The 15,015-nt window shown below is 45.6% G+C and overlaps 1 protein-coding gene across 2 annotated transcripts in view; it reads right to left on the bottom strand.

Annotated features, from left to right (window-relative positions):
• Notch2 (notch receptor 2) overlaps positions 1 to 15,015 on the bottom strand; it is a 141,201-nt gene that overhangs the window by 95,113 nt on the left and 31,073 nt on the right. For both annotated transcript variants that reach the window (XM_085677934.2, XM_085677935.2), the window contains one exon: positions 8,344 to 8,425. In XM_085677934.2, coding sequence (XP_085534060.2) covers positions 8,344 to 8,425 — 82 coding nt within the window. Of the gene's footprint in view, positions 1 to 8,343; positions 8,426 to 15,015 lie in introns of those variants that run through there.

Raw genomic sequence — 15,015 nt, forward strand, 5'->3', positions numbered from 1 at the left:
AGGAAGGTCACTAACAGTGAATAAATAAGATCTAGAAAATGTAAGGAAATCAAACAGAAATTTTAATTTCCCTTGCATTGAGATGGATGTGAAACAGAACTCGAATTACACAAATATGGAAAAAACAGTCTCCTATTACATGTGCACGCGCACACACCCATACATGGATATACATGCATGTGACAAGGGGGATCGAGACCCCAGCTTCATTCCTGGGAATTCTAACTCCTAAGCACTGAGGAGAAGGTTCTATCATGCCCACATATTTATGCTATTTTATCAAAGCTTGGAAATCTCTTCATAATTCTATTTTCATTGAATTTTGATGAAGGGCAGATATAGGTAAAACTAAAACGAAGACTTTTAATTAAGCTTCTCTAGAAAGAGAAATATTTCTCATTCTGCTTCCAGGGGAAGGTGAGTGGGGGATAAAGAATTCCTACACAAACCGATGGTGCTGACAAGCTATGACTGAACAATAAGCAGCTTCTCACAGGATTAGGGTTAACCTGGAGACTGTGTTCAAAGAAGCTGAGCTAAACTCCAATCTATTAATGCCAGCTTTGTGAGCCAAAATTAATTGATTTAATTTATTGGAAGCTATCCAAGACAGGCAGAAGGATTCAGGCTGAGCCTACAAATGGCCTTCTACTTCACCAAACAACGAGGCACTTATGGCTCCAGCTTAAGGCATAAAGAGGACTTGGAAAGAGCACGGGGAGCCTGCTACCTGCACTGCTGAGAAACCTGTGGTCAAGACTCCTCAAACACACGCACAGACACACACACACACGCACATGCATGCACACATACACGCACGCACACACACACACAAGGCGTCTGAAAGGATAGTGTGAGGAAGACTCTGTCCGCAATGGCACTGTTAGACACATGGACGTGGGTAAGTCAATGCACAAACACAGTGACTTTGTACTGGCGGCAACATCTCAGAAGCCACTGGATTTGGCCCATCTCCATGCCACAGCTGCAGAAGATCAGGAAGTGGAGAAGTTTCAGGTTTTTAATCTAATTTTCTCTACTAAAAAGCATATCCACAAACACTATTTTCCAGCCCCCATCTCTTCAGCTCATAATGGCAGAAAGACTTTGGCCAAAGCTGACCCTATGTAACCTCAGGTAGCTAGAAGCCAGTGGCATACGGGTGAGATGCCCAGGCCTACCTAATTCCACTGTTTCTACTCTCAAAACAGAAACTAAGAGGCTAGCATGAAGGCACAAAAGATAAAGCTGCCTGCGGGCGAGCCTGACAACCTGAGTTTAAGTCCTGGAATCCACATGATCGGGGAGTACTGACTCCAGTTGACCTCTGACCTCAACATGCATGCCATGGCGCACATGTGCCCACACATAAAAATAAATAAGTAAATAAATAAATTTTAATTAATAGAAGTAGAGATTTTTAATCATATTCTAGTAGTCCTATATCTTCCAATGTTTTGCACTTCCTTTTTGGGAGGTCTTGCTTGATCTTTCACTTTAATATGCAATTTGCTCCCATTTTATTGATAGGTAAGCTGAGACACAAATCAACAGCACAGTTTCCAAGCACTCATTTAGAGTCAGTATTTCAAAAAAGTTTTAAGATCCTGGGGAAATTATTTAAATAATCTGACTGTCCATACTGACTGATAAAGCAAGGACTCCACATTCTGTATTTCAGTGAGGTCAGAACCTGGTCCAGAACAGCTATCACTGCAGTCGGTACACTGCCAAAGATCTGATCGCTAGCAGGAAGGAGGCTCAAACTTGAGTCTATCTGGCATAGAAATCTATGTTCACAGCATGTTACCAGGGAGGACTCTTCCAAGACTTAATCTACTCACAAGTGCCAGGCTGAACCACACTGGGGCCTGGGGCAAGTATAGTAATCAGTATTGCTAATCTCTTTACGTAGAATTTTGAGATTTTTCTTTCACCATTTCGCATTAATTTTGATACTCTGAAACATGGCATCAGGGTCTCACTGATCTTGATGACTGGGTTTCTGGGCAGGGCTCTGGATTCCACACCCGAGGCCGTGCCTCCCTCGTCTCACCGCAGCCCCCACTCTGCTGCTCGCTGCTGAGCCCTGACCAGAGCTGACTGCCACCAGTTATTCCCTGACTCACAACAGCCTTGCGGGCCCACTCTGAACCGCCTTAAGCCATCCAGTCCAGTGACCTGGTAACAGCTGGAGGACCCTCCAAAGAAGTATGAAGCGATGTAACAGTATCAGTTAATTACAACTACTACAGAAGACTTGGGGTGTTGTGTGGTACCACCAACGGTACCCACAGGCAGACTACAATGTTACTCTCTACCTGTATGGGTGTTTTGCCTCTATGTATGTCTGTGCACCACCTGCATGCCTGGTGGCCTCAGAGGCCAGAGAAGGGTGGTTGTGAGCCACCATGTGGGTGCTGGGAACCAAACCTGGCTGCTCTTCAAGAGAAGCGGTGCTCCTAACCACTGAGCCATCTCTCCAGCCCACAATAAGTAACTCTTGAGTTAATTATTCTTAAATACCACACTAAGACAAAGAGAAAAGAAAAAAATTACTCCCCTGTGAAAGGATTTTAATAAACCAAGGACACCACACATCATTTAATGTTTAAAAGATGCTAAAGAGATTGTAGGGAAAAAAATGGAAAGACTTTGGAAGTATAGCTGGCTCTGCTATCGCCTCCCAGAGAAAGTATACATACATGATGCTCTGCTGACTAGGGCAACCAACGTGAAGGAACCAGGCTGGCAGGGCCCGCTTGGCAGGAAAGCAAGCTATTACTAAGGGACAGTCCTGTTTCCCGGCTGTGATCTTCAGTCCCCTTCACAGCAGTGAATTACTAACAAAGGTGATGAAAAGGGCTAATGCTGAGTCAGCTATGACTTCAGAACACACCCTTTGGAAACCACCACCACGGCACAGGCACAAGCACTGGGGACCCAGCCTCCATCCTGTGCTGAGTTCTGAGGGAGTCCAGTGCCTCTGATCTCCGCTGCGATACCTAAATTTGTTAAGAGGACAATGAAGGCAACCGGCCCAGTTTTCTTGGATGGATTTCAGATGCCTGGACCACCAACATCACTCTAATCCTGGCAAAGAAAATACTTAGTTGCTAATGTTTATTAAAGCTAGCAGACAAGGTTTGGATAAAATGTGACACAAGCGTGTATTTTATAACATTTTGCATCCATCACAATGCACTTTAAAATGTAATTTTTAAATACAAACTGGAGGTTCCCAGGAGAAAGCACAGGAACCTCTGCAACTGTGTGGCTTTACAACTAGCATTCCCTTCTTTTTCCACACTGTGCTAGGCACCTCCTCCAAGATAGGGGATAATGAAAAACCCTTTACGATTCCAATTTGCATTCTTAAGAATAATGGCAATAATGACATCAGAGGAACTACCTGTTCGTAACAATTATAAACTCAAGATGAAAGAGAAAAGGCACCAGCAGAAACTACAAGGGAAGTAGGACTTGAGAGGAGCAGGAAGCAAACAGCGGGAAACCCACACTTAACTCTGGAAGCTGCTTTCCAGCTCAGGTAGTGCTACAAAAAAATAATAAATAAATAAGGCAAGCAGGTGGTGGGTGTCCTTCTAGTGGAAAGCGAGGTGAAGGGCATCAGGACCTATGGAGGTCAATGGAATTTGAAAGGCAAAACTCTGGAAAAGATGAACTCCTGGGAGGAGGAACTCAGAGTATGAACATGGCTGTGCAATCCTTCAATGGTTTCTGACTGTGCAGAAGGAAGACTGTAAACAAGGACTGCACTTTGTTTCCTGGCTGCCCAGACCCGAATAATCACACAAAACTAAATTAATTACAACACTGTTTGGTCAGTAGCTTAGGTGTATTCCTAGCTAGCTCTCACATCTTAAATTAATCCATTTCTATTAACCTATGTATCACCACGAGGGTGTGGCCTACCGATAAGTTTCTGGCATCTGTCGCCTTTGGCAGCTCAAGACCTATCTTTGACTCCACCTTCTCTCTCTAGATAGCTAGCTAGGTAGCTATCTAGACAGACAGATAGATATAGATATAGATATAGATATAGATATAGATATAGATATAGATGATATAGATATAGGTATAGGTATAGATATAGATATATCTGCTCAAATTGCCCACCTGGCTTTACTCTGCTAAGTCATTGGCCGAAACAGCTTTATTCATTAGCCAATAAAAGCAACATATACAGAAGGACTTCCCACATCAGAAGATGAGAACACAGGACCCAAGAGAGAGTCGGCTGACTACAAAGACTGGATGGGCAGAATCCAAGCCTTGCCGAAGAAGAGGGACTTGATAAAAAACATCCCAGGCTTGGTCAGTCCCTCACACTTCCCAGTGGTCCTCTAAAGAGCTGCATCCTAAAAATATGGCCTATATCCCAGCAGACTACCTCACAGAGCCTGAGACCAAGCCTGATCAGCATCAATGTACTCGCTCCCCCAAAACTCTGGGAACAACAGCCCAAATACATCATGTGCATGTGGTGTCCACCAGTCTTTTAAAAGCAAAGTGTGAAGGAGAGCAAAACTGAACCCACAGTCAAGACAAGAAGCAGCAGACAGAACTTAGCCCCTGGCAACCCAGACATTCCGATCAACAGCTGAGGACTTTAATTCTAATAAATATGTCCTTATAGTAAATATTTGTGGACTGGGTAATTCAGAACCTCACCGACACCCAACATCCTAGGGAACATGAGTTGCCCATGATTTTTAATCAAAATGGGATTTGAGGTGGTTTATACTTGAAAGCCTGGAACAAACAGCTCAAAAGTGATTAATTACATCCAAACTTAATTACATATTTACACCTCCCAGTAGGACAGGGGGAGACTAAAATGTCTTAACGTTCGGAGGGGGAGGACTTTATTAAGGGCTGACAGCAACTATTTAGCAGCAGTAATTGAGTTTTATGCAAGATTGCACAGGTTCCCCTTGCCTGGCATCACAACCTGACAAGGTCCCTGGGCTCCTGACAGTGAGAAGAGGGAAAAAGAACAGTTGAGCTATGCACAAAACCTGTCTTTGAAAGCACTTATCCTCATCTGTCAATGCGCTCTTATCAAGGGTTTCTATGATTTCTATAAACAATCATTAGGTTTTAGCTGAATCAGCAGCATAATGCCACCTTAACAGGTTCTGGGATACCTTCCACATTAAAACACTTTTCTCCCAATTCCCACCCTACCCCCAACAAAAGAAACTTGGCTTCAACTTTGTTTTCTTAATCCACTAAGCAACCTCAGGAGTAGAAGACAATCACATGCCCCGCATGCCTGGCGTAATTTTCATAACCCTTTAAGTGTCGGAGCGGTCACTGCCGTGTGTCCCGGGCGGGGGGTGGTAACGGGCTGCGGAGAAGTGTGTGAGCACGCACCAGGTTTACTTAGCGATGCTTAAGAGTCCAGGCAGGTCAGTACAGAATGTGGGAGCAGCGTGTGTAGCTTCTGTGCTACTATTCACTCTCCGGGGCTCACGCATGGCCACCGCCCCCTCCCAAGGACACACATGTACACGGCTGGTGAAGTAAGCCCGCTTTTCCCAGTCGGGTTGTTCTTGCTGGTCTCCAAAGGGTGGCTCTGCCAATTTTCTCCCTTACTCCTTACCCAAACTCCTTCCTTCGCAGCAGGACTGAAAGATTATCTGAGGAACACTCGCAAAACTATACCCCACAAGCCCATCCTATCAACAACCAACAGGTTTTCGGGGACAGAAATTAGACCGGTTTTTCAGACAAGGTCTCACTATGTGTTGCTGACTGGTACACCGAGCTGATCCTGAACCGGCAAAGATCAGCCCGCTCTGCCTCCCAAGTTCTGGGACTGAAAGCGTCCACCACACCTAGCCCCAGGCTGCTCCCCTTCCACCATGCACATCTTCATGCGGGAATTTCTTTCTGTAGCTGAGGACAACAATGCCTCTTTGGTCATGCTTCACATCTGAGGCCAGCCATCGTCGAAACTGCCTCTCCAGTACTCAGTGTCCCCTTCAGTACTCAGAGTCTGCTCTCCCCGAAGCCTCCTCTCTCATATGAGAACACACACGGGCCAGCATTTATAACCTTTGTGGAATTCCTCTGCGTAAGTCACTAAGTCCAATTACATCCAACTAGCTGGCCTCTCTACCAGGCCAACATTACACAAAGCAAATAAAATTCCCAGAGGGGAAATCAATCTTGTTAAGATAAACAGATAAGAGACATGGAAATGACGGTATGTGCTGAACTCTGTATGTACAGACCTCTTAATTCAAGGAGCGTGTGTGGCTGTTTCCTCCCAATTGAAACACTTCCTTGCAAAGGCAGGACAGGGCTGGTAAGAAGCAAGGTAGTGAAATTTACAAGGCCCTGCTCCAGGGTCACCAAAGTGGGATCAGCTGTGGGGAGGGCAGGCTGTCTCATTGGAGCTGCCTGAGAGTTGTGTGAATTGTGCGGGACAGGCCAGGAATGTAGCTTTCTGGATTTCGCCGCAATGCCCGTGTGGCTTTTCACTGGGGTGGCAGCCTTTGAGCCACCTGGGCTCCCATAAGGAACACCAATGAACTCACTGACTCACCAAGCAGACTGGGGTGGCATCAGTTCTTGCTTCTTTTTCCAGTGCCTTACCTGAGGTAAACAGATGTCTGTTTACGCCTCCCTAGCCTCCCTAGAGTATCCTAGAACGTCAGTTCTCAACCTAGGGGTCCAATGACTTTTCACAGGTCGTTCATTTCCGCCTGAGATCAGACAGTTACATTGTGATTCATCACGGTAGCAAAATGACAGTTACAAAATAGCAATGAAAGTAACTGTAAGTGTCAAAATAAAATAAAATAAAATAAAATAAGTCAATGGTTGGGGGGTCAGCACAGCATAAGGAGCTGTACTGAAGCCTAATGCCACAGCATCACAAAGGTTAGAGCCACTGCCCTAGCAAAAGGCAGACAACAGAACTCACTGCTTTCCAGCCAGCTGCTGGCTACCAGGCACCATGCTAGGTATTAGCTATGCAAAAATGTCCAAAGCCAGGGCTTCAGGGTCTGCTGAGCAAAGGCTCAGCACATGGTCACATGTGCCCGATAAGACCACTGGAGAGCCCAACATTAGAAGAGCGGGAGCCGCAGAGGCCTTACAAGACTGTGGCGGCCAACTGTGAGGTATCGAACTCCCTCCCTTATCTCCCGTGAGGGGGAGAATGCACCACGTGGGTTTTGTTTTTCCGGCTGAAAACCAAGTTAGTAGCTGTAATCAGTTACATAAAATCTTTCATTTCCAATGTTATCTTAGTCTCAATCCAAACAAGCTATTGTTAAATTTTACTGTCCTCGTGGCTTAAAATATTTTCACTTTGTTGAAGAAAATTGTTTCTGACTCAGGGGGGAAATAATCTTATGACATTAAAGAATTTAGATGGCAGGGTCAGAATTGACTCTGTGGTGGTAGGGATGTCACAATGAAATGAGAAAGGGAACAGCAATTTCACATTACCAGATCTTATTTTCTCGGGAAGAAAGAGAATGGATACACCTTACTATTAAAGCTTGCGAGGAAGATAGATAGATAGATAGATAGATAGACAGACAGACAGACAGACAGACAGATAGAAATGCAGCTTGGTTTGGTGGTGCACACCTTTAATCTGAATGGTGTGGAAAGCAGAGGCAGGCATATCTTAGCCTAGTCTACATAGGGAGTTCTAGGCCAGCCATGACTACAAAATCTCAAAATTAAGAAAACAAATACATAAACTATTTATGAAATTATCTCATGGTTTTTCTCAAACAAAAATGGAAAAGCAGAAAAATCTTGAACCAAGGGTTACCCCAAGGCTCTAGTCCAGTCACTCCCAGCCCGTGAGATCTGCCCACAGACCTGCCTCTCGCCCACAAGCTCCCACACCCCTCACTCCACAGTCTCGCCTTCAGAACGAGGCTTTTGAAACAAGGGACTTGAAGTTTCCAATGACTATTTTACACACGCTTATAGAGGGCAGAATTAGACATCTACCTGGTGGGACTCAAAAACATGATTATACCTAGTATTTTAGCGATAAGATTCTAAAGCTGTGTCAAGCTGGAAAATAAAAGAGAAAGTAGAAGAGATGTCACCTAGCTGTTCACTAAATCTCTCCCACAGTGACGAACGGTAAGGCAGGATAGTAAGGTGGTCTCACCAACCATTTACCTAACAGCCATGTCCTTCCCTCCCCACCACCCACAAAACTACACCAGAAGAGTGAGAGCCAACATTATCAGAAGCATTACAAACAGAGAGACAGCTGGAGCACAGCTCACACGGGGCCGGTGGTCGGAGAGAGGAAAGACACAGAAAGGGAGAACTCACCTGCAGTAGCCAGTGCCATTGTGGTAGGTGACGCAGGTCCCCTCATTTACACAGGGCTCTTGACCACCTCGACACTGTAAAGCTGAAATAAAACACAAAACGGGATCAGAAACCGGGCACCAGTCATGACCCTTAGACCCCAAAGCGGGGTCAAAGGGAAAACCCTTCCCACGTCACCCCTGCCCTGCATTCCCTTTAGACTTTTAACTGACTTGTCGCCGTTCGTTCCAGGTATGGAAGCACAGATGTTCATCCCACAGCCTCCTACGTCTCAGTGACAGTAAAGCTGCACCAACCATAACAGGCCATGAGCCTTTCAGGATCGACACATTTCAGAAAAGTGTGTAAGAGCCTATTGTTGACTGCTTAAGGTCTGAGTGGACCGTGGTTAACCATGCTAAGGAATTGCTTAGCTTCAGGTGAAGTTTTGATAGGGCAGGACACTTTACTGACAAGTCAGAAGCATCACCCGCCACCAACAGGACCCAGAAAAAAGGAGATATGGAAACCCACGCTCCACAATCTTCACTGATTTCAGCCAGCAGAGGAAGAAGTCTGCCAGCTCCGCACTTTACAGCATCTGGAAGTTTAGCTTTTAGAATTGGAATTCTTTTCTCTCTTGAGCATTCTCTCTCTCTCTCTCTCTCTCTCTCTCTCTCTCTCTCTCTCTGTTATTTTTTGGGTTGGTTTGTTTGTTTGTTTTGTTTTTCGAGATAGGGTTTCACTGTTTAGTTCTGGCTGTTCTGGAACTCATTTTGTAAACCAGGCTGGCCTCCCAGAGATCCGCCAGCCTCTGCCTCCCAAGTGCTGGGACTAGATGTGTGTGCCACCAGTGCTGGCTAGGATTAGATATATACACTAAATTTACACCAAACTCTTAAGGACAACTAGAAAGGCAAGACAAAACCCACTCTAACAGTCAACAGGTTCATAAACCTCTTGGCAGAATTTATCAAGCACTGTTCACAGATGACGACGGCCTTGGGAGGTGGTTCATTTCATCACACACGTTCCACAGCTGAGGAAACAGAGTGGGTAAGCGCCCTGTCCATCATCACAAGCAGCAAGGCAGAGCTGACACACAACTGACTTAGGGTGAGCAGACCCAGAGACCGTGCTCTGAGCTACAGAGACAGGCTACTTCCCACAACCATGACTAGGTGGATGTTATGATAACCAGGAACCAGAGAGGGCCAGAGAGGTTGAGTGGCTTCCTCATGAGGAATCAGATGCTATGTGGTGGCAGCACTGAGCCTGAGATCTAGGCCTCTCACTCAGCCCGGCCCTTCTCTGAAACAGCTGTTGGCATGACAGGAGCAATCACTGGGCTGCACACTGAGCAAGCAGACTCAGGAAGAGGGATCTTCTCCCCCATCCCACTTCCCTGTAAGGCTCGAGAGCTCCCTCTTCCCACACTGATAAGCTCCATGCAACGACTATAATTAAAACAGTTAATGTCAGGTTATTTCCTCCATACCGCAGTTCTCAAACTGATTTTTTCATTCTCTTTGGACACTTTTATTATTTTCAGTGAGGACTTTCAGGCTTTTTTCTAATTGCTTTTTCCTCTCTCTCTCTCTTTAAATAAAAAGGAAACTATCTCCAGACAGGGCTACCCTGAAGGCATGGGGCAAATTTCAGCTCTGTATCCTGCAAGAATTCCAAGGAGTAAATGCCATCATGAGTCCTGCCTCCTGCCTCCTGGGCCGGCTGTACCACTTCAGGCAAGGCACAACCTCAGAGGGCTCAATTCCCTACTTAAGAACCAATCTCTGGTAAACTAAACGCCCCAAGCGTCTCCTGTAACCCAGCAGGGAGATAGCTCAGTTGGTGGCAGCACTCCCTGTGCCGCCAGGAGGACCTGAGTTTAATTCCCAGCACGTATGCAAAAGGCCAGGCATGGTGTGCATGCCTGTGATCTCATCTTGGAGAGAGAGCATAAACGGGCAGCGCCTAAGAGCTCACTGCATGGCCAGGCTGACCCCGCATAGAAAGTTTCTAGTCTCAAGACTGTGAGAGAGTCCTCTAACCCTGACATGTGCAGACAGGGTCCCTCATGTGCATGTACCACACACAAACACATAAACATCACACCACACACACGGTAGTAATATATAAGAAATACACCAAGTTTTAAAACACACATGAATATATGCTGTATACATGGAGAAATTTATCCAGGAGAGCATCGAAGACCCAGCCACCCATGACTCAGCCATGGGCAGGAAAAAAAAAAAATCACAGCCTGTTCCTATTAAGTGTCCTGGCAAATCATTACAGTGACAGCTTCATAGAATGCAAACAACCCAAAGTCAATATGCAGCAATCAATCTAGCAAATAACTTTACAGCCTTGCCTGAGAGAACCAATCCAATTCACTGACCAAAAAAAAAAAAAAAGAGGTGGGCCTCCTGGGCTAATAATTAATGCCACTTGGCTGATCTGTGGCATTCCGCTACCTTGAACCTCTAGCATTTACTAAGGCGCAGTGTTCAAGCTGCAGGTCCATCAGCAGCGGCTAGCCCATCAGCACCTGGGACGACTCTCCAGCCCCAGTGAGCTCCCCAGTGAGGCTCCAGGTCTGAGGAACCCCACCCTCGAGACCAGAACAAATGCACTAAGTCATGAGTGTCCAACTCAAGAAGTCTCCTAAATTATTTAATTCAACCACCAAAGAATTTAGAAAATGTAGGTGGTAGCAGTTTGGATAAACAAAAGAAAAAGTAAAATTTGAGACTCGTGACTTTATTCTAGGACCATTTCTGGTAAATACTGTAATTATGTGCCATATAAAAAATAAAAACGTTGGTAAACGAAACCACTACAGCAGAGATCGGGAGAGACCACACCTAAAGATCCAACGGTCTTCCGTTCCAGGCAACTGTTTCAGTTTAGTAACTTAAATGCAAATATGCAGGCAGCTCATATGTCAGAAGGTGAAGTGTTGGATCAAATCAAAGAGCTGATGGAGCCTTGGTCTCTGGGCCAGCTTTTCTTCATAAACTGCACAGAGGAGCAGAGTATGGTCAGTCTTTCATATTGTTGTCTATATTTCTGTCCACGCACACCACAAAAAAAAAGCAAAAGCGCCAGGTGGTGGTGGTGGCGGCACACGTCTTTAGTCCCAGCGCTCTGTGAGTTCGAGGCCAGGTCTACTGGGTGAGTTTCAGGACAGTCAGAGCTGTTACACAGAGAAACTCTGTCTCAAAAAAAAGCAAAAACAAACAAAAAGATGGACTTATCACTCAGTCACTTGGCAGTGTGACACAAATTTAGAAGCCAGCTTCCAGAATCACACGTTTTTGGTGCAAAGCTCAGAGATGGGCTTTCTTTTCTCCTTGCTCCCCCCCACTCCCACCCCTCAGGGTTTTTTTTTTGTTTGGTTGGGTTTTTTTTGTTTTTGTTTTTGTTTTTTTTTTTTTTTTTTTTGATACAGGATCACACTGTAGCCCTGTCTGTCCTGGAACTCACTCTACAGACCAAGTTGGCTTTGAACTCAAAGATCCACCTGCCTCTGCCTCCCGAGTTCTGGGATCGAGGATGTGCCCCTCATACCCAGCTGAGACAGGCTTTTAATACTCAGAGCGCAGTGCATCTACTGGGTATGCAGATGCAGGCCCCAATGTCAGGGATACTGTGGTCAACAATCAAGAGATCTTGTCTCACAAACACTGTTTCTTTTAGCGGAAAATGGAGGATGAAAGAATATGTAAATAAAGCCCCTTTAGACAGCGGTACATTTTAGAAGAAACCAAATCCAGAAATGAGGCACACAGTCAGTCACGAAGTCCTCAGATCGTAAGAAAGACCCACCTGAGCAGAGCAGAGCACCCAGGCAGAGAAAATGAACATTTTGGTCTTGAGACAGGGATTAAACAATGGCCACAGGAGAAAGGCCATGGAGGCCAGGATGGGCTAGATCACCAAGGTCTGGTCAGGGTCACAGCTGCTACTTCAAGCCCGTGAACTTCAAAGGAAAACGACACAATTTAACACGGAGTGTTGATACCAATAAACGGGGTGAATTCCTCCCAGTCGCCAGCACCAGCCTCCAATAAAACAGACAAGCCACGCAGAGCCGACTGTTCTCCTTTTAAAAAGACAATAAAGAGAAATGACTCACTAAATGTACAGCTAGCACTACACACGAGCAAAAAGTCCACAGTACCTATGAGCACGGTCCTCAACCAGCACTGTGGGGAGACAGATCAGCCATGAATGAAGCAGTCTCTGGCCACACTGTCCTAGCAGCCCAGGGAAGCGAGAGACATAACAGAGAGGAGGTGACCTAGCCAAATGACTCTAAGAGAAATACAAACACAGCAAAACCTGCTTTTATTAGATGCCTTCGGTATACCCTCTTGATATCCAACATCAAAATCTCTCCACAAAAAACTAAGAAACAGCACAGACCCTCAGTGCCATTCAGTCCAGACTAGGCTCCAAGTTCATTCACGTTTATCAGACTCCACTGTCTACAAACACTGCCATCAGCAAGGTCAGTCTCATTGATTTTCACCACATCCAATGCCAGGAATTCATCTTTTTAAAGACAGACCAAAGGTGTCCAGCCTTGGTGGATTCCTCATCGCAATTTCCTAAACTCTCCAGAGTTTTTCAGGCCCTGCCAGCTCCGTACCACAGGCCTAAAAGCCTCCCTTTGTTTTAAGAATCTCTAACATGAGTAATTAAGTCTGGTCCCCCAGACGGTGTAATCTGAGCAGCCTTCAGTGTGTTTCACTCGCTGCTCTGACAAGGGATGTTTTAAATTGGCATTACTTGTTGCTTTGTAGCCTCTTCAAATAAGCCTCTGTCTGTTGTCTGCCTCACATGACTCTCCTCATTCCCTGCTTGCTCTGCCTGCAGCGAGTACGCCCACTGCTCCCTCGGACAACATTCTAAAGCCCTGAATGGCTGCAGATCCTGAAATATGTGAAGAACAGTGACACAGGGCGCTTCTTTTTTCCCCTTCAACGTTTATGCAAATTTCAAGTAGCAGAATCTGAGAGATGAAGTCTGGGTTGCTGGCTGGAACTTGGCCGTGTCCCTCTGTTGCTTCTGGCACAGGGCCTCTGAACAGAGCGCTGTCAAGTGAGCTCGGCGATGCTTTCTAAAATGACTGCTTGCATTACTACCCAAAATAGGAGAACGGAGGGCAGACAGGGAGACACCAGGGATTTGCAGTGCTTTCCACAGCACCCTTCAATTTCAAACAACAAAGCTTTCACTACATTTTTTTATCCTTTTTTTTTTTTTTTGGCGGGGGTGGGGAGAGCCAGCCCTGGGGTGGGGGGAGCAAACAAACAGAAGTGCGGAAGTCCCAAGTGTCACATTTAAACAGAAGCAAAGTAGAGTATCTGTCTTCCTCCTGGAGTCAGTCTTGATTAAAAGGAAAGGAGGAACACAGCAGGGGAGACATTGATTTTTATTTTCCCAATAATGTGTCAAGGATCTCTGCGCTCTTCACAGAGATTGCCCAATAGAAACTGTTTCCTACCTAAAACATGCTGACTCCAGGGCCTCACAGGGCAGCTGGAGGTTCACAGTCCTGGCCGCTTTCCCCAAACTGAAACCTGATGTGGTCTGGAAAAAGAAACAACAGTATTTCGGTCTAGCCCAGGCTGGCCTGGAACTGACAATGGAATCCAGGCTAGCCTTCAACTCCTTGGACAATCCTCTTGCCTGTCTCTCAGGTGAGAAAAAAAAAATCATCTCTATGAATTAACAAACCTACATTAATTCTTTCTTGATTCTAAAAACTGAAATTTTGTCCTAACTCATAATACTGAATCCTTTGGTGGTGGGGGGGAGTGAGGGCAGGGGAGATGTAATTCATCAAAGCGCTGTCTTTCACTATGTGTTTACTATGCGATGCATTTTTTTCTTCTTCCTTTGCTTTTGGCTCATCAGGACTATAGAAAAAAAATTTAAACTTCAAATGTGAACCCAAGCAAATGAGATCAATTAGCTAAGTTCCAGCCCTTGTGTTTTGGAGATTATACTACATGAGACACACGATTTGAAAACTCACCCAGAACCAGAACATGGTCAGTCTATTAGCAGCATCTCTGCAACCTCCTCCCTCAGGCCAGTTCCTCTCCTTCTTCCCCCTCCAGTTTGCTAATCCCTACTTGCATTCTGAAGCAGGAAGCTAGCCTTCCTCAGCAAGGCAGAACCATCCTCCTGTGTGCCTCGTGGCTTCCACCAGAGCTCTGGCAGCTGGGTCATGCTCTTGCCAACATGACTCTGAAAGCTACTGAAAGGCAGAGGCTCCAAGTGCCTGGCCCATGGGAGGCACGCAGTACTCAGTTGACATTATATTTAAGACAAAGCCCTGTGAACAGACTCAGGGACCAGCTATGTGTGTAAAATGTTCCATGAGCATGGAAACACCCAAATGAGACTCTGATACAGATTTTAATTTGGGGGGGAAAAGAAGGAAAATTTAAAAAGAGGAAGATGGCAGAAATGTCCTGGCCTTTAACAAGACAAAAGCTGAGAAAGTAGAATAGGACATTTCTAATCTCAGCAAAACTAAAACACTTTTCAAAGTTCCTGTCTTAGAATATGCATGAATGGGGGCTAGAGAGATGCCATGGTGACCAAGAGTACATACTGCTCTTCTTAGCACCCACATCAAAAGGTTCACCAGGATCCGAGGACGCCCTCTTC

Source organism: Myodes glareolus, chromosome 17, assembly GCF_982192425.1.
Source record: "Myodes glareolus chromosome 17, mMyoGla1.1, whole genome shotgun sequence".
NCBI lineage: Eukaryota > Metazoa > Chordata > Mammalia > Rodentia > Cricetidae > Myodes > Myodes glareolus.